This window comes from Ammospiza caudacuta, chromosome 29 (genome assembly GCF_027887145.1).
Source record: "Ammospiza caudacuta isolate bAmmCau1 chromosome 29, bAmmCau1.pri, whole genome shotgun sequence".
In the NCBI taxonomy this organism is placed as follows: Eukaryota; Metazoa; Chordata; class Aves; order Passeriformes; family Passerellidae; genus Ammospiza; species Ammospiza caudacuta.
In genome coordinates, this window is record NC_080621.1 from 974,353 (window position 1) to 994,104 (window position 19,752).

The 19,752-nt window shown below is 49.3% G+C and overlaps 2 protein-coding genes across 2 annotated transcripts; one reads left to right on the forward strand and one right to left on the reverse strand.

Annotated features, from left to right (window-relative positions):
• Positions 1-744: 744 nt before the first annotated feature.
• PGLS (6-phosphogluconolactonase) lies at positions 745-9,634 on the reverse strand. The gene is made up of 5 exons (XM_058821414.1): positions 9,363-9,634; positions 7,891-7,995; positions 6,753-6,854; positions 5,385-5,525; positions 745-3,019 (listed from the first exon to the last, which is right to left on the reverse strand). The coding sequence occupies exons 1-5, from the start codon at positions 9,630-9,632 to the stop codon at positions 2,894-2,896; spliced, it is 744 nt and encodes a 247-aa protein (XP_058677397.1). The 5' UTR covers positions 9,633-9,634; the 3' UTR covers positions 745-2,893.
• A 4,066-nt stretch (positions 9,635-13,700) lies between these two features.
• On the forward strand, positions 13,701-16,725 carry NXNL1 (nucleoredoxin like 1). Its single transcript, XM_058821364.1, has 2 exons — positions 13,701-14,029; positions 16,431-16,725. Exons 1-2 carry the CDS (start codon positions 13,701-13,703, stop codon positions 16,723-16,725), a joined length of 624 nt encoding a protein of 207 aa, XP_058677347.1.
• Positions 16,726-19,752: the final 3,027 nt, after the last annotated feature.

Consider the following 19,752-nt stretch of genomic DNA (forward strand, 5'->3'; position numbering starts at 1 on the left):
GGAATAAAAGTGCAAAACCCAGGAATATTCAGGAGGGGGGGATGGGCTGAGGCCTCTGGAATTTTTTGGGATTTTTTGGGACGAGGGCGGGGCTGGAAAGGTCTGGAATGAAAAGTTCTTTTGAGAAGGAGAAATTCCTGAGGGAGGCTGGAATTTCCTGCAGAAAAATCCCAATTTTCAGCCCTTTTTTCTTCCTTTTTATCCCTCCCAGTTTATCCCAGTTTGAATTCCCGATTTTCCAATGAATAAAGAAGGAAAATTTGCGCATTCTTGGCTCCAAAAGGACCCAAAATTTGCTTTTTTCAGTCCATTTTTCTCCTTTTTATCCCTCCCAGTTCAAATTCCCAATTTTCCCATGGATAAAGAAGGAAAAATTTTCCCATTCTTGGCTCCAAACTGACCCAAAATTTGCTTTTTTCAGCCCTTTTTTCTTCCTTTTTATCCCTCCCAGTTTATCCCAGTTCATCCCAGTTCAAATTCCCAATTTTCCCATTGATAAAGAAAGAAAATTTTCCCATTCTTGATTCCAAAAGGACCCAAAATTTCCATTTTTCAGCCCTTTTTTACCCTTCCCAGTCCATCCCAGTTCATCCCAGTTTATATTCCAAATTTTCCCATGGATAAAGAAAGAAAAAAGTCCCATTCTTGATTCCAAAAGGACCCAAAATTTCCATTTTTCAGCCCATTTTCCTCCTTTTATCCCTCCCAGTTCCTCCCAGTCCATCCAAGGAATTCTCAGCCCAGTTCCAGCTCAGCCCAAGCACCGTTTATTCCAAAAAAAATCCAAATAAAAGCTCCTAAATCTCCCAAATCCCAATTTTTTGGCCCGTTTTGATTCATTTTTCCTCTCCCAGCTGATCCCAGTTCCTGCTGGGATTCTCAGTCCCGCTCTTGATTTCAGAATTTTTTGATTTCTTTGATTTTTTGGGGTTTTTTTCCCCAGAATTTTGAGGATTTTCTGAGAATTCCCAGCTCAGCCAAAGCGTCCCTTGGTCCCAAAAAATTCAGGTAAAATCACAAAAAAAAAAGAGTCCAAAAATCAAATTAAAAGGTCAAAAAATCCAGGCAAAAATCTCCAAAAAATTTCAAAAATCCCAAACTAAAAAGCCAAAAATCCCCCCCGCCAAAAAGGTCCAAAAATCAAAAAAAAATCCAGTAAAAAATCCCAATTAATGAATCCAAAAATCCCATTGGAATTCTCAATTCCTGAGATATTTTCCCATGGAAAATCCTCAATTTCTGGGACATTTTTTCCTGGGAATTCCATAAATAATTCATTCCATTAATTAATTCACTTCATTAATTAATTTCCATTGGAATTTTCACTTCCAGAACCATTTTTTCTCTGGAATTGAGAAATTCCCAGGACATTTTTCCTGGAATTCCTTAATTTTAAGGACATTTTTCCATGGAATTTTTCAATTTTAAAGAAAATTTTCATGGGAATTTCTCAATTTTAAGGACATTTTTCCATGGAATTCCTCCATTTTAAGAACATTTTTTCCCATTTTTCCATGGAATTTCTCCACTTTAAAGCCATTTTTCCATGGAATTTCTCAATTTTAAAGAAATTTTTCATGGGAATTTTTCCAGCCCATTTTCCCCAGAAATTCCTCAATTTCAAGGACATTTTTTATGGAATTTCCCCATTTTAAAGCAATTTTCCCATGGAATTTCTCTATTTTAAGGACATTTTCCCCCAGAATTCCTCCATTCCCAGCCCATTTTTTCCATGGAATTTCTCCATTTAAAGAACATTTTTGCTGTTTTTTTCTGGAATTTCTCCATTTTAAGGACATTTTTCCACGGAATTTTAAGGACATTTTTCCCCATTTTTCCATGGAATTTCTCCATTTTAAGGACATTTTTCCACAGAAATTTAAGGACATTTTTCCCCATTTTTCCATGGAATTTCTCCATTTTAAGGACATTTTTCCACGGAATTTCTCCATTTTAAGGACATTTTTCCATGGAATTTCTCTATTTTAAGGACATTTTTGCTGTTTTTTTCTGGAATTTCTCCATTTTAAGGACATTTTTCCACAGAATTTCTCTATTTTAAGGACATTTTTGCTGGTTTTTCTCCAGAATTTCTCCATTCCAAGCCCATTTTCCATGAAATTCCTCAATTTTAAGAACATTTTTAAATGGAATTCCTCCATTTTAAGGACATTTTTTCCCATTTTTCCATGGAATTTCTCCATTTTAAGGACATTTTTCCATGGAATTTCTCAATTTTAAAGATATTTTACCTGGGAATTTCCCAATTTTAAGGACATTTTTCTCTGGATTTTCTCCATTTTTCAGGACATTTTTTCATGGAATTTCTCCATTTTTCCATGGAATTTCTCCATTTCAAGGCCATTTTTCCTGGGATTTTCTCCATTTCAAGGACATTTTTGCTGTTTTTTCTGGAATTTCTCCATTTTAAGGGCATTTTTCTCTGGAATTTCTCCATTCCCAGCCCAGTTTTCTTTGGAATTTCTCAATTTTAAATACTTTTTTCCTGGGAATTTCTCCATTTTAAGGACATTTTTCCATGGACTTTCTCCATTTTAAGAACATTTTTGCTGTTTTTTCCAGAATTTCCCCATTTTAAAGCCATTTTTCCTGGGAATTTCTCCATTTTAAGGACATTTTTGCTGTTTTTTTTTCCCAGAATTTCCCCATTTTAAAGGCATTTTTCTCTGGAATTTCTCCATTCCCAGCCCATTTTTCCTTGGAATTTCTCAATTTTAAATACATTTTTCCATGGAATTTCTCCGTTTTTCCATGGAATTTCTCCATTTCAAGGCCATTTTTCCTGGGATTTTCTCCATTTCAAGGGCATTTTCGCTGGTTTTTTCTGGAATTTCTCCATTTTAGGGACATTTTTCCCAATTTTTCCCCCATTTCAGGGTCCCGGGGGCTCCGTCAGCTCCGCCGCCGCCTCCCGGTCCAGGAGCCACCGGAGCCGCCCCGAGCGGGGCCGGAGCCGCGCGGCCGGGACGGGATCGGGGTCCTGCTGCTCCAGGATGCGCTGCAGAGAGGGCAAAAATCCCAAAGTGAACCCCGGAAATGGAAAGCCCGACCCCGAAAACGGGAGTTGGACCCCAAAAACGGCGATTTTAGACCCAAAACCGGCGATTTTAGACCCAAAAATGGCAATTTTAGACCCCAAACCGGCGATTTTAGACCCAAAACCGGCGATTTTAGACCCAAAACCGGCGATTTTAGACCCCAAAATGGCGATTTTAGACCCAAAAACGGCGATTTTAGACCCAAAAATGGCGATATTAGACCCCAAAACCGGCGATTTTAGACCCAAAAATGGCGATTTTAGACTCAAGACCGGCGATTTTAGACCCAAAAATGGCGATTTTAGACCCAAAAACGGCGATTTTAGACCCAAAAACGGCGATTTTAGACCCAAAAATGGCGATTTTAGACCCAAAACCGGCGATTTTAGACCCAAAAATGGCGATATTAGACCCAAAAACGGCGATTTTAGACCCAAAAATGGCAATTTTAGACCCCAAACCGGCGATTTAAGACCCAAAACCGGCGATTTTAGACCCAAAAATGGCGATTTTAGCAGCAAATTTGGCGATTTTAGCCCCAAAAATGGAGAATTTTACCCCAAAAATGGAAAGCTGAAACCAAAAATGGGAGTTTAGCCCCAAAACTGGCGATTTTAGCCCCAAAAATTGAGAGTTTAACCCCAGGACCCGCTGCAGGGACACCAAAACCACAGAATTTAACCCCAAACATGGGAGTTGAACCCCAAAATCGGCGATTTTAGACCCAAAACCGGCGATTTTAGCAGCAAATTTGGGGATTTTAGCCCCACAAATGGGGAAATGAGCCCCAAAAATTGAGAATTTAACCCCAAAAATGAAAAGCTGAAACCCAAAAATGGGAGTTTAGCCCCAAAACTGGCGGTTTTAGCCCCAAAAATTGAGAGTTGAACATCAAAACCAGGGAAGTTGAACCCCAAAAATGTGGGAATTAACCCCAAAATCCTGGAAGAGTTTGAGCTCCAAATCCCCAGAAATAACTCCAAAAATCCAGGATTTAACCCCCCAAAAAAACCAGGATTTAATGCCCAAAATCCCAGGAATTCACCCCAAAACTCTGGGAACCATCCCCAAGATCCTGGAAGAATTTGAGCTCCAAATCCCCAGAAAAAACCCCAAAAATCTGGGATTGAACCGCAGGAAAAAAATAATTTAATCCCCAAAAACGGGATTTAAAACCCATAAAATGAGATTTAACCCCCAAAAAAAGGGATTTAACCCCAAAAAACCCAAAAATTGAGGATTTCAGCCCAAACCTCGAGCACAGCGGCCTTGGAGGCGCCGGTGATTGGGTGGTGTTGAGAAATGGGAATTAACCCCAAAAATCTGTGAATTAACCCCTAAAATCCTGGAATTAACCCCTCAAAAATCAGGATTTAACCCCAAAAATCCTGGAATTGACCTCAAAAATCCTGGAATTAACCCCCAAATCCGGGAATTTGACCTCAAAATCCCCAAAAATCATCGAGGTAGCCCCCAAAATCCAGGGGATAACTCAAAAAATCCCGGATTTAACCCCAAAAATTGGGGATTTAACGCCCAAACCCCAGGATTTAACCCCCAAAAAAAGGGATTTAACTCCCAAAAAACCCCAAAATTGAGGATTTCAGCCCAAACCTTCAGCACAGGGGCCTTGGAGGCGCCGGTGATTGGGTGGTGTTGAGAAATGGGAATTAACCCCAAAATCCCTGGATTTAAACCCCAAAAATCTGGAATTTGACCCCAAAAAATCAGGATTTAACCCCAAAAATCCCGGAATTAACCCCAAAAATCCTGGAATTAACCCCCAAAATCCCCAGAACAACTCAAAAAATCTGGGATTTAACCCCAAAAAATCATCGATTTAACCCTCAAAAAAAGGGATTTAACCCCAAAAAACCAGGATTTAACCCCAAAAAAACAGGATTTAACCCCAAAAAATTTGGGATTTAACCCCCAAACTCCCAGATTTTGCCCAAAAATTGAGGATTTCAGCCCAAACCTTGATGACAGGAGCCTTGGAGGCACCGGTGGCCACGGATTTGGCAGCGTTGAGAAAAGGGAATTAACCCTAAAATTCTCGGAATTCACCCCAAAAATGGGGGATTAACCCCAAAAAATCAGGATTTAACCCCAAAAATCCTGGAATTGACCCCAAAAATCCTGGAATTAACCCCAAAATCCCCAGAACAACTCAAAAAATCTGGGATTTAACCCCAAAAAATCATCGATTTAACCCTCAAAAAAAGGGATTTAACCCCAAAAAACCAGGATTTAAATGCCAAAAATTGGGGATTTAACCCCCAAACTCCCAGATTTTGCCCAAAAATTGAGGATTTCAGCCCAAACCTTGATGACAGGAGCCTTGGAGGCGCCGGTGGCCACGAGCAGCACGGATTTGGCGGCGTTGAGCAGCGGCAGCGTCATCGTCACTCGCCGGGGAGGCGGCTTGGGAGAGTCCAACAGGTACGAAATGAGGGAATTCTGCTCCTGGAAATGGGGAAAAACACGGGGAAATTGGGAAAATCCAGGGGGAAAAAACCAGGGGAAAATAGCACAAAAAATGGGGAAAATAATGGGGAAAATGGGGAAAATAAAGGAGAAAATAGTGGGGAAAATAATGGGAAAAATGGGGAAAATAAAAGAGGAAACAATGGGGAAAATAATGAGAAAAATGGGGAAAATAAAGGAGAAAATAATGAGGAAAATAATGGGGAAAATGGGGAAATAAAGGAGAAAATAATGGGGAAAATAATGGGGAAAATAAAAAGGAAAATAATGGGGAAAATAATGGGGGAAATGGGGAAAATAAAGGAGAAAATAGTGGGGAAAATAAAGGAGAAAATAGTGGGGAAAATAATGGGGAATGTAGCACAAAAAATGGGGAAAATAATGGGAATGTTGGGAACATTGGGAACGTTGGGAATGTTGAGAACCTTGGGAATGTTGGGAACGTTGGGATGTTGGGAACGTTGGGAGTGTTGGGAATGTTGGGAACGTTGGGAACGTTTGGAATGTTGGGAACGTTGGGAACGTTGGGAATGTTGGGGATGTTGGGAATGTTGAGAACGTTGGGAATGTTGGGAACGTTGGGGATGTTGGGAACGTTGGGAATGTTGGGAATGTTGGGAACGTTGGGAACATTGGGAACGTTGGGAACTTTGGGAATGTTGGGGATGTTGGGAATGTTGAGAACGTTGGGAACGTTGGGGATGTTGGGAACGTTGGGAACGTTGGGAACGTTGGGAACGTTGGGAATGTTGGGAATGTTAGGAATGTTGGGAACGTTGGGAACGTTGGGAACGTTGGGAACGTTGGGAATGTTGGGAACGTTGGGAACGTTGGGAACGTTGGGAACATTGGGAGTGTTGGGAGTGTTGGGGATGTTGGGAACGTTGGGAACGTTGGGAATGTTGAGAATGTCGGGAATGTTGGGAACGTTGGGAATGTTGGGAATGTTGAGAACGTTGGGATGTTGGGAATGTTGGGAACGTTGGGAGTGTTGGGAATGTTGGGAATGTCGGGAACGTTGGGAACTTTGGGAACTTTGGGAACGTTGGGAACGTTGGGAACGTTGGGAACGTTGGGATGTTGGGAGTGTTGGGAACGTTGGGAGTGTTGGGAACGTTGGGAGTGTTGGGAATGTTGGGAATGTCGGGAACGTTGGGAACTTTGGGAACGTTGGGAACGTTGGGAACGTTGGGAGCTCAGGCTCACCTGGAGCAGGGCGTGTCCCGGGAACAGCGAGGCCGTGTGCCCGTCCGGCCCCACCCCCAACAGCAGCAGGTCAAACTGGGGGGGGTCCTCGCCTGGGAACGCCTGAAAACCAGTATGGACCAGTACGGACCAGTTCGGACCAGTACGGACCAGTACGGACCAGTCTGGACCAGTCTGGACCAGTACGGACCAGTACGGACCAGTCTGGATCAGTCTGGACCAGTACGGACCAGTCTGGACCAGCTCAGACCAGTACGGACCAGTCTGGATCAGTTCAGCCCAGGGACTGATCCCAGTCCCCATTCCCAACGCTCCCAGTCCCTCCCAGTATCCCCAGTACCTGTCTCAGCTGCTCCCAGCCCCATTCCCAGTGCTCCCAGTCCCATTTCCCAGTGCTCCCAGTTCCTCCCAGTTCCATTCCCAGTGCTCCCAGTCCATCACAATCCCATTCCCAGTGCTCCCAGTACATCCCAGTCCCTACCAGTCCCATTCCCAGTCCCTCCCAGTCTCTTCCAGTTTGCCCAGTATCCCCAGTACCTGTCTCAGCTGCTCCCAGTTCCATTCCCAGTGCTCCCAGTCCATCCCAGTCCCTCCCAGTATCCCCAGTCCCCATTCCCAGTCCCTCCCAGTGCCACCAGTACCCATTCCCAGTATTCCCAGTCTCTCCCAGTCCCATTCCCAGCTGCTCCCAGTCCCTCCCAGTTGCCCCAGTCCCCCTCCCAGTGCTCCCAGTTTGCCCAGTACCTGTCTCAGCTGCTCCCAGCCCCATTCCCAGTGCTCCCAGTCCCATTCCCAGTGCTCCCAGTCCCATTCCCAGTACTCCCAGTATCCCCAGTCCCATTCCCAGTGCTCCCAGTCCCATTTCCAGTGCTCCCAGTGCCCATTCCCAGTGCTCCCAGTTTGCCCAGTACCTGTCTCAGCTGCTCCCAGTCCCCATTCCCAGTGCTCCCAGTCCCCCTCCCAGTGCTCCCAGTGTTCCCAGTCCCATTCCCAGTGCTCCCAGTCCCATTCCCAGTGCTCCCAGTCCCATTCCCAGTACTCCCAGTATCCCCAGTCCCCCTCCCAGTGCTCCCAGTTTGCCCAGTCCCATTCCCAGTGCTCCCAGTCCCCCTCCCAGTGCTCCCAGTGTTCCCAGTACCTGTCTCAGCCTCCCCTCGTATTCCCGCGCGGCCTCGGCCGGGCCCAGCTCGGAACGGACCCAGAGCACGCGGGGGGGGGCAGCGAGCTGGGGCAGCAGCTGGGCCTGAGGGGTTAAACTGGTTAAACTGGGTTAAACTGGGTTAAACTGGGAACACTGGGTTAAACTGGGTTAAACTGGGAACACTGGGTTAAACTGGGCCTGAGGGGGTTAAACTGGTTAAACTGGGAACACTGGGACTGAGGGGGTTAAACTGGTTAAACTGGGAACACTGGGCCTGAGGGGGTTAAACTGGTTAAACTGGGTTAAACTGGGAACACTGGGACTGAAGGGGTTAAACTAGTTAAACTGGGTTAAACTGGGAACACTGGGCCTGAGGGGGTTAAACTGGTTAAACTGGGTTAAACTGGGAACACTGGGACTGAGGGGGTTAAACTGGTTAAACTGGGAACACTGGGACTGAAGGGGTTAAACTGGGTTAAACTGGGAACACTGGGACTGAAGGGGTTAAACTAGTTAAACTGGGTTAAACTGGGAACACTGGGACTGAGGGGGTTAAACTGGTTAAACTGGGAACACTGGGTTAAACTGGGCCTGAGGGGGTTAAACTGGTTAAACTGGGAACACTGGGACTGAGGGGGTTAAACTGGTTAAACTGGGTTAAACTGGGTTAAACTAGGGCAGCAGCTGGGCCTGAGGGGGTTAAACTGGGTTAAACTGGGTTAAACTGGGTTAAACTGGGACTGAGGGGGTTAAACTGGTTACACTGGGTTAAAGTGGGTAAACTGGGAAGGGTTAAACTGGTTAAACTGGGACAGCAGCTGGGACTGGAGCGGTTAAACTGGGGGGCACTGGGAGAGACTGGGAGGGAACTGGGAGGGGAACTGGGCCAGACTGGGAGGGACTGGGAGGGAAATGGGGGGAACTGGGAGGGACTGGGAGCACTGGGAGGAGCTGGGAAAAGCTGAGGGGAGCTGAGGAGACACTGAGGGGGAAATGGGGGGAACTGGGCCAGACTGGGAGCACCGGGAGGAGCTGAGGGAAGTCAGGAGGGACTGGGAGGGAACTGGGGGGAACTGGGAGGGGAACTGGGAGGGGAACTGGGCCAGACTGGGAGGGACTGGGAAGGGACTGGGGGGAACTGGGAGGGGAACTGGGCCAGACTGGGAGGGACTGGGAAGGGACTGAGGGGAACTGGGAGGGGAACTGGGCCAGACTGGGAGCACTGGAAAGGGACTGAGGGGAACTGGGAGGGGAACTGGGCCAGACTGGGAGCACTGGAAAGGGACTGAGGGGAACTGGGAGGGGAACTGGGCCAGACTGGGAGGGACTGGGAAGGGACTGGGGGGAACTGGGCCGAACTGGGCCAGACTGGGAGCACTGGAAAGGGACTGAGGGGAACTGGGAGGGGAACTGGGCCAGACTGGGAGGGAGCGGTGCAGCCCCGCAGGCCGTGGCGGAGCCGCGCTCACCCGGTAGGCGCCGCCGGTGCTCTCGGGGTTCTCGGGCGGCACCAGGCGCTCATCGCAGAACGCCACGAGCCAGCGGCTCGGCTCGGAGCCGGCCACGGCGCTGAGGGCGGGCGGCAGCTCCCGCGCCAGCAGCTGCACCAGCGAGCCCCCGGACAGCCCCAGCGTGAAGCGGCCGCCGCTCGCCACCGCCTCGGCCGCCGCCTCCGCCACCGACCGCGCCAGCGCCGCGCCGAGCTCGCCTGGGGACGGGAACACCGACACGGCCGCCATGATGGCGGCGCCGGTGAGGGAGGAGGAAGTGACGTCAGTAGCGCGACGCCAGCAGCGCGACGCGTTGCTAAGCGACCACCTCGGGGAGTTGCGTCAGAGCGCGACGCGTCGCTTAGCATTTCTATTGGTTGGCAACGCGGCTGGAGGCAGATGATTGGGTGAGGCGTGAGGCGGGGGAAAGAGGGAGGGGCTAAATTAGAATATTAGGCGGGGTTATGCAAATACAAGCGGGGTTATGCAAATATAGGGCGGGGCTAACTGAGGCATGCGCTCTTGGCGCCCCCTAGCGGGGGAGGAGGGCGCGGGACCCCCCCCCCCCCCAAAATCAGGACCCCCAAAACCCCGAGACCCCTCCCCAAAACGGGGACGCCCTCCCTGGGCCCCAAAATTGGGACCACACGACCCCGGAACCCTCTGCCCATAACCGGGACCCCCAAAATCAAAACCTCAAAATCCCGGGACCCCTCCCCATAACCGGGACCCCCCCAAACCAAAATCAAAACCCCTCAAACCTGGGACCCCCACCCCAAAACAGAGACCCCAAAACCTAACCCTGACCCAAAACCAAAACCGGGACCCCCCAAAACCAAAACCCCACAATCCCGGGACCCCTCCCCATAACCGGGACCCCCCCAAAACCCCCAAAACCCCGAGACCCCCTCCCCAAAATCGGCACCTCCCCAAAACCAAAACCGAGACCCCAAAACCAAAACCCCACAACCACGAGACCCCTCTGGCCTTGGGGACCCCCCCAAAACAAAAACCCCCAAAACCCCGGGACCCCCTCCCCAAAACCGGGACCCCAAAATCGGGACCCCCCCAAAGCCTCGGGGACCCCTCCCCCACCGTGCCGCCCCTCCCCCACGGCGCCGTTAATCGGATTTGCCCCAATCCCAAATCCCAAATCCCAAATCCCAAATCCCAAATCCCAAATCCGAGACCGGAGGCGACCCCGGGGGGCTCCACCCTTTAAAAAATCCTTTATTTTCGGGGTTTCCCCCCTTTTTTGGGGTTTCCATCCGTTTTTTGGGGGGTTTTCAGCCCTTTTTTTTGGGGGGCTATCCCATTTTTGGGGTTTCCATTCCTTTTTTGCGGTTTCCATCCCCGATTTTTGGCTTTTTCACCCCCATTTTTATCCCCCCAGTTCCTGGTTTTGGGGTTTCCGTCCATTTTGGGGTTTTTTTGGGGGGGTTTCCATTCATTTTTTTGGAGTTTCCATCCCTTTTTGAGGGGCTTTTCATCCAATTTTTGGGGGTTTCATCCCCTTTTTGGGGTTCCATCCCATTTTTGAGGGGTTTTCCTCCCCGTTTTTTTGGGGGTTTCCATTCCATTTTTGGGGTTTCCATTCCATTTTTTGGGGTCTCCATCCATTTTTGGGGTCTCCATCCATTTTTTGGGGGGTTTCCATTCCATTTTTGGGGTTCCATCCCATTTTTGAGGGGTTTTCCTCCCCATTTTTTGGGGGGTTTCCATTCCATTTTTGGGGTCTCCATTCCATTTTTGGGGGATTTTCATCCCATTTTGGGGGGGGGGGGGGGATTTCTATCCCATTTTTGGGGATTCCCTTCCCCCATTTTTGGGATAAAATCCCACTTTTTTTGGGCTAAACCCCCATTTTTTAGGGTAACTCACCACTGCTTTGATTAAACCCTCATTTTTTTTATAGAACCCACCAATTTAAGGGATAAAATCCCGCTTTTTTTGGATAAATCCCCCATTTTTGGGATAAACTCCCAGGGTTTTTTAATAGAATACCCATTTTTAGAGATAAAATCTGACTTTTTTGGGATAAAACTCCATTTTTAGGGACAAAATCCCACCTTTTTTTAAATAAATTCCCCATTTTTGGGGATAAAATCCCCATTTTCAGGGATAAAATCCCACATCTTTTTTATAAACTCCCCATTTTTGGGATAAATCCCAATTTTTTTTAATAAAACCCCAAATTTTTTAGCAAATCCCCATTTTTTTTGGGATAAATCCCCAATTTTTTGGGATAAATCCCCATTTTTTGGGGTAAATTCCCCGTTTTTTGGGATAAAATCCCATTTTTGGGGATAAAATCCCATTTTTTGGGATAAACTCCCCATTTTTGGGATAAAATCCCAATTTTTGGGATAAACTCCCCCTTTTTGGGGATAAAATCCCTTTTTTTGGAATAAACTCCCCATTTTTGGGGATAAAATCCCCATTTTTTGGGAAAAACTCCCTATTTTTGGGGGTAAATTCCCCATTTTTTGGGAAAAACTCCCCATTTTTTGGGATAAATTCCCCATTTTTTGGGATAAAATCCCCATTTTTTGCCCCCCCCATGGCCCTGGGACCCCTCCCCCAGCCCCTCCCGCCCCTCCCCCTCCCCCGCCGTTAATTAACCCGTTAATGAATCCCTTAATTAATCCGCTCGCGGTTAATCCCCGCTCGGCAGGAGCCGCGAGGGAGCTGCGGCTCCTTTTGGCCGCGATTTTTTGGGAAAAAATTCCGATTTTTCCCTTTCTTTTTCCTCCACCAGGGCTCTTTTTCGGGCCGGATAAATCCCCATTTTCTAAGGATAAATTCCCATTTTTTTAGGGATAAAATCTTCATTTTTTAGGGCTAAACTCCTATTTTTTTTAGATATAAAAACCATTTTTTTTTAGCACTAAAACCCTTATTTTTGGCGGGTAAATGCCCAATATTTTCGGGATAAACCCCCCATTTTTTATTGATAAATCCCCATTTTTTTTAATAGGGATAAATTCTTCCTTTTTTAGGGATAAACTCCTATGTTTTTAGGGATAAAAAGCCCATTTTTTTAGGGATAAACTCCTATTTTTTTAAGGATAAACTCCTATTTTTTTAGGGATAACCCCCCCATTTTTTAGGGATAAACTCGCCATCTTTACCTTGAAAAATCCCATTTTGAGCTCTAAAACCCCAATTTTTTTAAAACAAACCCCCCTTTTTAATGCTAAAACCCCGATTTTTTCCAGGGATAAATCCCTCACTTTTAGGGATAAACTCCCAATTTTTTTAGCCATAAACCCCTTATTTTTACCTTGAAAAATCCCATTTTTACCTCCAGAAACCCCATTTTTTTAGTGACAACCCCCCATTTTTCTCCCCAAGACCCCCATTATTATTTTTCCCCCCAAATCCCAAATATTTTTGTTTCCCAAATCCCCATTTTTACCTTGAAAAATCCCATTTTTTACCTCTAAAATCCCCATTTTTACCTTGAAAAATCCCATTTTTATCTCTAAACCCCCCATTTTTTTAGCAATAGCCCCCCATTATTTTCCTCCCCAAACCCCAATTACTTTCGTCCCCCGAACCCCCATTTTTACCGCTAAATCCCCCATTTTTCCAGTGATAAACCCCCATTTTTTCAGCTATAAACCCCTCATTTTTACCCTGAAAAATCCCATTTTTGGCTCTAAAAGTCCCATTTTTTTTAGCGGCTACCCCCCATATTTCCCCACTACCGCTATTACCACTATCGCTATTAATTATTGCTAATTACCCCGATGACGTGGGCACTGTTCTCGGGGCGGGCGCTGCTTTACCTCTAAACTCTCATCTTTCCATTGAAAAATCCCATTTTGGACCTTGAAAATTCCCCTTTTTTTAGTGACAGCCCCCCATTTTTTCCTCCCCATTACCATTATTATCATTACTAATTTTTTTAAATAATATAATTAATTTTCCCCCGTTATTTGCATGGCGTGGGCGCTGTTCTCGGGGCGGGCGCTGCTGTGGCGGCGGCGCCTGGACAATCTTTACCTCTAAACCCCCATTTTTACCTCTAAAACCTCACATTTTTTAGCACCAGATCCCTGTTATTTTTGCCCCCCAAACCCCCATTTTTTCACTGATAAATCCCCATTTTTTTCAGGATTAACCCCCCATTTTTTCAGCTACAAACTCCTCCTTTTTACCCTGAAAAACCCCATTTTTACCTTGAAAAACCCCATTTTTTCTTACATAAACCCCCCATTTTGCCCCCGAAAACCGCCGTTATTTTTCCCCCGAACCCCATTCCCGCTATTACCGCTATCACTATTATTTTTAATTATTATTTTTGCCGTCTCCATGGCGTGGGCGCTGTTCTCGGGGCGGGCGCTGCTGTGGCGGCGCTCCGAGCGGCGCCTGGACACGGAGCGGGAGCTGCGGGCGGCGCTCGACAACCGCCTCGTGCTGCTCTTCTTCGGCGCCGCGCGCTGCCCGCGCTGCCGCGAGTTCGAGCCCCGCCTGCGCCGCTTCTGCAGCCGCCTCACGGAGCCCGCGCACGTGGAGCGGCCCGAGCAGCTGCGCCTGGTGTACCTGGGGCAGGAGCGGAGCGAGCGGGAGCACCGCGAGTACCTGAGGGCCATGCCCCGCACCTGGATGGCGCTGCCCTACCGGGACGCTGCATTCGCCAGGTGAGGGACAGGTGGGGGTGGTAGATGAGGGACAGGTGGAATAGGTGAGAGAGATGAGCGGGACAAGTGGGACAGGTGGGAAAACCTTTGGCATGTGAGGGACAGGTGGGGGGGACAGGTAGGACACCTTGGGTAGGTGAGGGACAAAAGCAGCTGCGCCTGGTGTACCTGGGGCAGGAGCGGAGCGAGCGGGAGCACCGCGAGTACCTGAGGGCCATGCCCCGCACCTGGATGGCGCTGCCCTACCGGGACGCTGCATTCGGCAGGTGAGCACAGGTGGGGACACCTGTGGTAGGTGAGGGACAGGTGGGAAGGATGAATGGAATAGGTGGGGACAAGTGGGACAGGTGGGAACAGCTTTGGCCGGTGATGGACAGGTGAGGGACACCTTTGGTAGGTAAGGAAAGGGTGGGGATAGGTGGGGACACCTGTGGTAGGTGAGGGACACAGGTGTGACAGGAGCAGCTGCGTGGGAAGGATGAATGGAACAGGTGGGGACACCTGTGGTAGGTGAGCTCAGGTGGGAACAGATGTGGGAACAGGAGCAGCTGCGCCTGGTGTACCTGGGGCAGGAGCAGAGCGAGCGGGAGCACCGCGAGTACCTGAGGGCCATGCCCCGCACCTGGATGGCGCTGCCCTACCGGGACGCTGCATTCGCCAGGTGAGGGACAGGTGGGGGGACACTTTTGGCAGGTGAGGAAAGGTGGGGAGATCATTTCGGGGTGTCGCAGCTCCCGGCCGTGCTGCTCCTGGCTCCCAGAGGGGCCCTGCTGGTTCCCCATCCCCTGGTTCCCCATTTTTCCCATTTTTCTGAATTTCCCCCATTTCCCCAATCCCATTTTTCCCATTTTTCTGAGTTTTCCCCCCATTATTTCCCCAACCCCAGGGAGCTGGCAGACCGTTTCGGGGTGTCGGATCTCCCGGCCGTGGTGGTGCTGGCTCCCAGCGGGGCCGTGCCGCTTCCCCATTGCCCATTTCCCCATTTTCCCCCAAATTTCCCCATTTTTCTGAATTTTTCTCTATGTTTCCCCCAAGGGAGCTGGCAGACCGTTTCAGGGTCTCTCAGCTCCCGGCCGTGGTGGTGCTGGCCCCCAGCGGGGCCGTGCTGCTTCCCCATCCCCTGGTTCCCCATTTACCCCATTTTTCTGAGCTTTTCCCCAAATTTCCCCATTTTTCTGAATTTTTCCCAATTTCCTGTACTTTTCCCCAACCCCAGGGAGCTGGCAGACCGTTTCGGGGTGTCGCAGCTCTCGGTTGTGCTGCTCCTGGCTCCCAGCGGGGCCGTGCTGCTTCCCCATTCCCTGTGTCCCATTTTTCCCATTTTTCTGATTTTCCCCCATTTCCCCAATCCCATTTTTCCCATTTTTCTGAGTTTTCCCCCCATTATTTCCCCAACCCCAGGGAGCTGGCAGACCGTTTCGGGGTGTCGGATCTCCCGGCCGTGGTGGTGCTGGCTCCCAGCGGGGCCGTGCCGCTTCCCCATTGCCCGCTTCCCCATTTTCCCCCAAATTTCCCCATTTTTCTGAATTTTTCTCTATGTTTCCCCCAAGGGAGCTGGCAGACCGTTTCAGGGTCTCTCAGCTCCCGGCCGTGGTGGTGCTGGCCCCCAGCGGGGCCGTGCTGCTTCCCCATCCCCTGGTTCCCCATTTACCCCATTTTTCTGAGCTTTTCCCCAAATTTCCCCATTTTTCTGAATTTTTCCCAATTTCCTGTACTTTTCCCCAACCCCAGGGAGCTGGCAGACCGTTTCGGGGTGTCGCAGCTCTCGGTTGTGCTGCTCCTGGCTCCCAGCGGGGCCGTGCTGCTTCCCCATTCCCTGTGTCCCATTTTTCCCATTTTTCTGATTTTCCCCCATTTCCCCAATCCCATTTTTCCCATTTTTCTGAGTTTTCCCCCCATTATTTCCCCAACCCCAGGGAGCTGGCAGACCGTTTCGGGGTGTCGGATCTCCCGGCCGTGGTGGTGCTGGCTCCCAGCGGGGCCGTGCCGCTTCCCCATTGCCCGCTTCCCCATTTTCCCCCAAATTTCCCCATTTTTCTGAATTTTTCTCTATGTTTCCCCCAAGGGAGCTGGCAGACCGTTTCGGGGTGTCGGAGCTCCCGGCCGTGGTGGTGCTGGCCCCCAGCGGGGCCGTGCTGCTTCCCCATCCCCTGGTTCCCCATTTACCCCATTTTTCTGAGCTTTTCCCCAAATTTCCCCATTTTTCTGAATTTTTCTCTATGTTTCCCCCAAGGGAGCTGGCAGACCGTTTCGGGGTGTCGCAGCTCCCGGCCGTGGTGGTGCTGGCCCCCAGCGGGGCCGTGCTGCTTCCCCATCCCCTGGTTCCCCATTTACCCCATTTTTCTGAGCTTTTCCCCAAATTTCCCCATTTTTCTGAATTTTTCTCTATGTTTCCCCCAAGGGAGCTGGCAGACCGTTTCGGGGTGTCGCAGCTCCCGGCCGTGGTGGTGCTGGCCCCCAGCGGGGCCGTGCTGGTGCCCGACGCCGTGCGGGAGATCCGGGCCTCGGGCCCCTCGTGCTTCGCGGGCTGGCGCCAGGCGGCCGAGCTGCTGGACAGGAACTTCCAGGAGCCGCAGGAGCAGGAGCGCGAGGGATCGGCGCCCCTGCGCAGCCTCACCGAGCCCCTGCGCCGCTGGAAGTACCGAACCCACCCCGAGGAGGACGAGGAGGAGGAGGAGGAGGAGCAGGAGGAGTAGAGCTTGGGTCCTAAATGCTGGAAGAGAGGAGGAGGAACGGCAGCTCCAGGCTCCAGTTCCGGCCTTTCCATTGGAGGACCCACCCAAAATCCCATCGGTTTTCCCACAAAATGGAGGAGGAGGAGGAGGAGGAAGAGGAGGAGGAGGAGGAAGAGGAGGAGGAGGAGGAGGAAGAGGAGGAGGAAGACGAGTAGCAGATTCCAAGATGGATCCAACCAGCAATGACCTCTCCATTGGAGGAACCCGCCCAAAATCCCGGAAATTTTCCCCTAAACAAAGAGGGAAGAGGAAGAAGAGGAGGAGGAGGAGGAGGAGGAGGAGGAGGAGGAGGAGCAGGACGAGTAGAGCTTGGGTCCTAAATGCTGGAAGAGAGGAGGAGGAACGGCAGCTCCAGTTCCGGCCTTTCCATTGGAGGAACCCTCCCAAAATCCCAACGGTTTTCCCACAAAATGGAGGAGGAGGAGGAGGAGAAAGAGGAGTAGCGGATTCCATGGTGGATCCAACCAGCAATGACCTCTCCATTGGAGGACCCATCCAAAATCCCAACGGTTTTCCCACAAAATGGAAGAGGAGGAGGAGGAGGAAGAGGAGGAGGAAGACGAGTAGCAGATTCCAAGATGGATCCAACCAGCAATGACCTCTCCATTGGAGGAACCCGCCCAAAATCCCGGAAATTTTCCCCTAAACAAAGAGGGAAGAGGAAGAAGAGGAGGAGGAGGAGGAGGAGGAGGAGGAAGAGCAGGACGAGTAGAGGTTGGGTCCTAAATGCTGGAAGAGAGGAGGAGGAACGGCAGCTCCAGTTCCGGCCTTTCCATTGGAGGAATCCTCCCAAAATCCCAACGGTTTTCCCACAAAATGGAGGAGGAGGAGGAGGAGGAGGAGGAGGAGGAGGAGGAAGACAAGCAGCAGATTCCAAGATGGATCCAACCAGCAATGGCCTCTCCATTGGAGGAAACCACCCCAAATCCCAGAAATTTTGGAGGTTTTTTGGGGATTTTTTGGAGTTTTTTTAAATTTTTAGGAGGTTTTTGGGTGTGGCCCAACTCTGCGGTGTCGGGAACTTTTCTTGGGAAAGTCGTGGTGGAGCGAGGATTGTGGGGGTGAGGAGAATTCTGGATTCCCTGGGGGTTCCAGGGTGGGAATTTTAATGGAAAACTCCTGGTGGGATCAAGGATGAAGGGATTTTATGGGATTTTTATGGGATTTTATGGGATTCGGGAGCATCTTGGAGGCTCCAGAACCAAAATTTCCATGGAAAATTCCTGGTGGATCAAGGATTGAGGAGAATTTTGGAGTCCTGGGGGGCTCCAACATCAAAATTTCCATGGAAAACTCAAAAACGAGGCGGTTTTGTGGGATTTGGGAGAACTTTGGGTTCCTGGGGCCTCCAGAACCAAAATTTCTTTGGAAAATCGTGGTGGGATCAAGGATTGAGAAGAATTTTGGAGCCCTGGGGAGCTCCAGTGTCCAAAATTCCATGGAAAACTCAAGAATGTGGAGGTTTTGTGGGATTTGGGAGAACTTTGGGTTCCTGGGGGCTCCAGACTGGATTTTTTTCCCTGGAAAATTCCATTTGTTTTTGGGAAACCCTCGGAGCAGAATTCCCATTAAAGACTGGTTTTAACCCAAAGTGGTTTTTCCTTGGAAAAGGCTCGGGAATCTTCGGGGGGGGGGGGTTGGGAATTCTGAGAGTGGGATTTGGGAATTCTGAGGGCAGAAATTTCCCTGGAAAAGACTCAGAAATCCCCCAGAAATTGGGAATTCTGAGGGCAGGATTTGGGAATTGTGTAAAATTTCCCTGGAAAAGGCTCAGAAATCCCCCAGGATTTGGGAATTCTGAGGGTTAAAATATCCCTGGAAAAGGCTCCAAAATCTCCCAGAATTTGGGAATTCTGAGGGTGGGATTTGGGAATTCTGAGAGCAAAAATTCCCCCTGGAAAAGGTTCAGAAATCCCCCAGAAATTGGGAATTCTGAGGGTGGGATTTGGGAATTGCGAGGGTTAAAATTTCCCTGGAAAAGGTTCCAAAATCCCCCAGGATTTGGGAATTCTGAGGGCAGAATTTGGGAATTGTGAGGTCAGGTTTGGGAATTCCAAGGGTGGGATTTGGGAATTCTTAGGGCTGAAACTCCCCTGGAAAAGGCTCAGGAATGCCCCAGGATTTGGGAATTCCAAGGGCAGAATTTTCCCTGAAAAAGGTTCAGAAATCCCTGAGGATTTAGGAATTGTGAGAGCGGAATTTGGGAATTCCGAGGGCAGAATTTTCCCTGAAAATTCCACAAATCCCAGGATTCAGGAATGCTGAGAAATTTTACTCTCTTTTTTTTTTTTTTCACCTCTTTTTTTCCTGATCCTGGAAAATTTCTCCATGTGAGTTCTGGGAATTCCCAGGGATCCCTGGGGTGGAACGAGGGATTTTTCCCACCTTGGCCGCAGAATTCCTTGGATTAAACGGGATTTTTGCAGATTTTGTGGGATTTTTCCAAGCAAAACTGAGGCTAAACACCCAAAACTGGAGTCCAGGATTTCCTCCAAAACTTGAATTGCTCCAAGTCGGAATTTTTAAGCTGCAATTTCTTGATTTTCCCATTAATTCCTTAATTTTTCCTTTTTTTCCTTTCGTTTTTTCCATCAAATTCTTTCATTTTTCCCCTCTGTTTTTATCCCAAAAATGGGGTCAAAGCTCAGATTTAACTCCAGAGCCTCAAAATTACTCAAAACGGGGCTGAGGGCATAAAAAAGTCCCAAATTTTTGGGTGGAAAAGGGGTAAAATCGGGAGAAATCGGGATTTATGGGGGTGTGGCTTATGGAAGGGGTGTGGCCTAACGGGGGTGGGCGTGGCTACGGTTACCATGGAGACGCCATGTCGTTATGGGTGGGATCGAGAGGGCGGAAATGGCGTCTCTGGGGGCGTGGTCAGATTGGGGGCGTGGCCACAACTGGGCAGAACCGTATAATAAATATGGGGCGTGGTCATGTAGGGGCGTGGTCAGAGAGATGGCGGGAATAGTCGTCCCCTCATGAAGG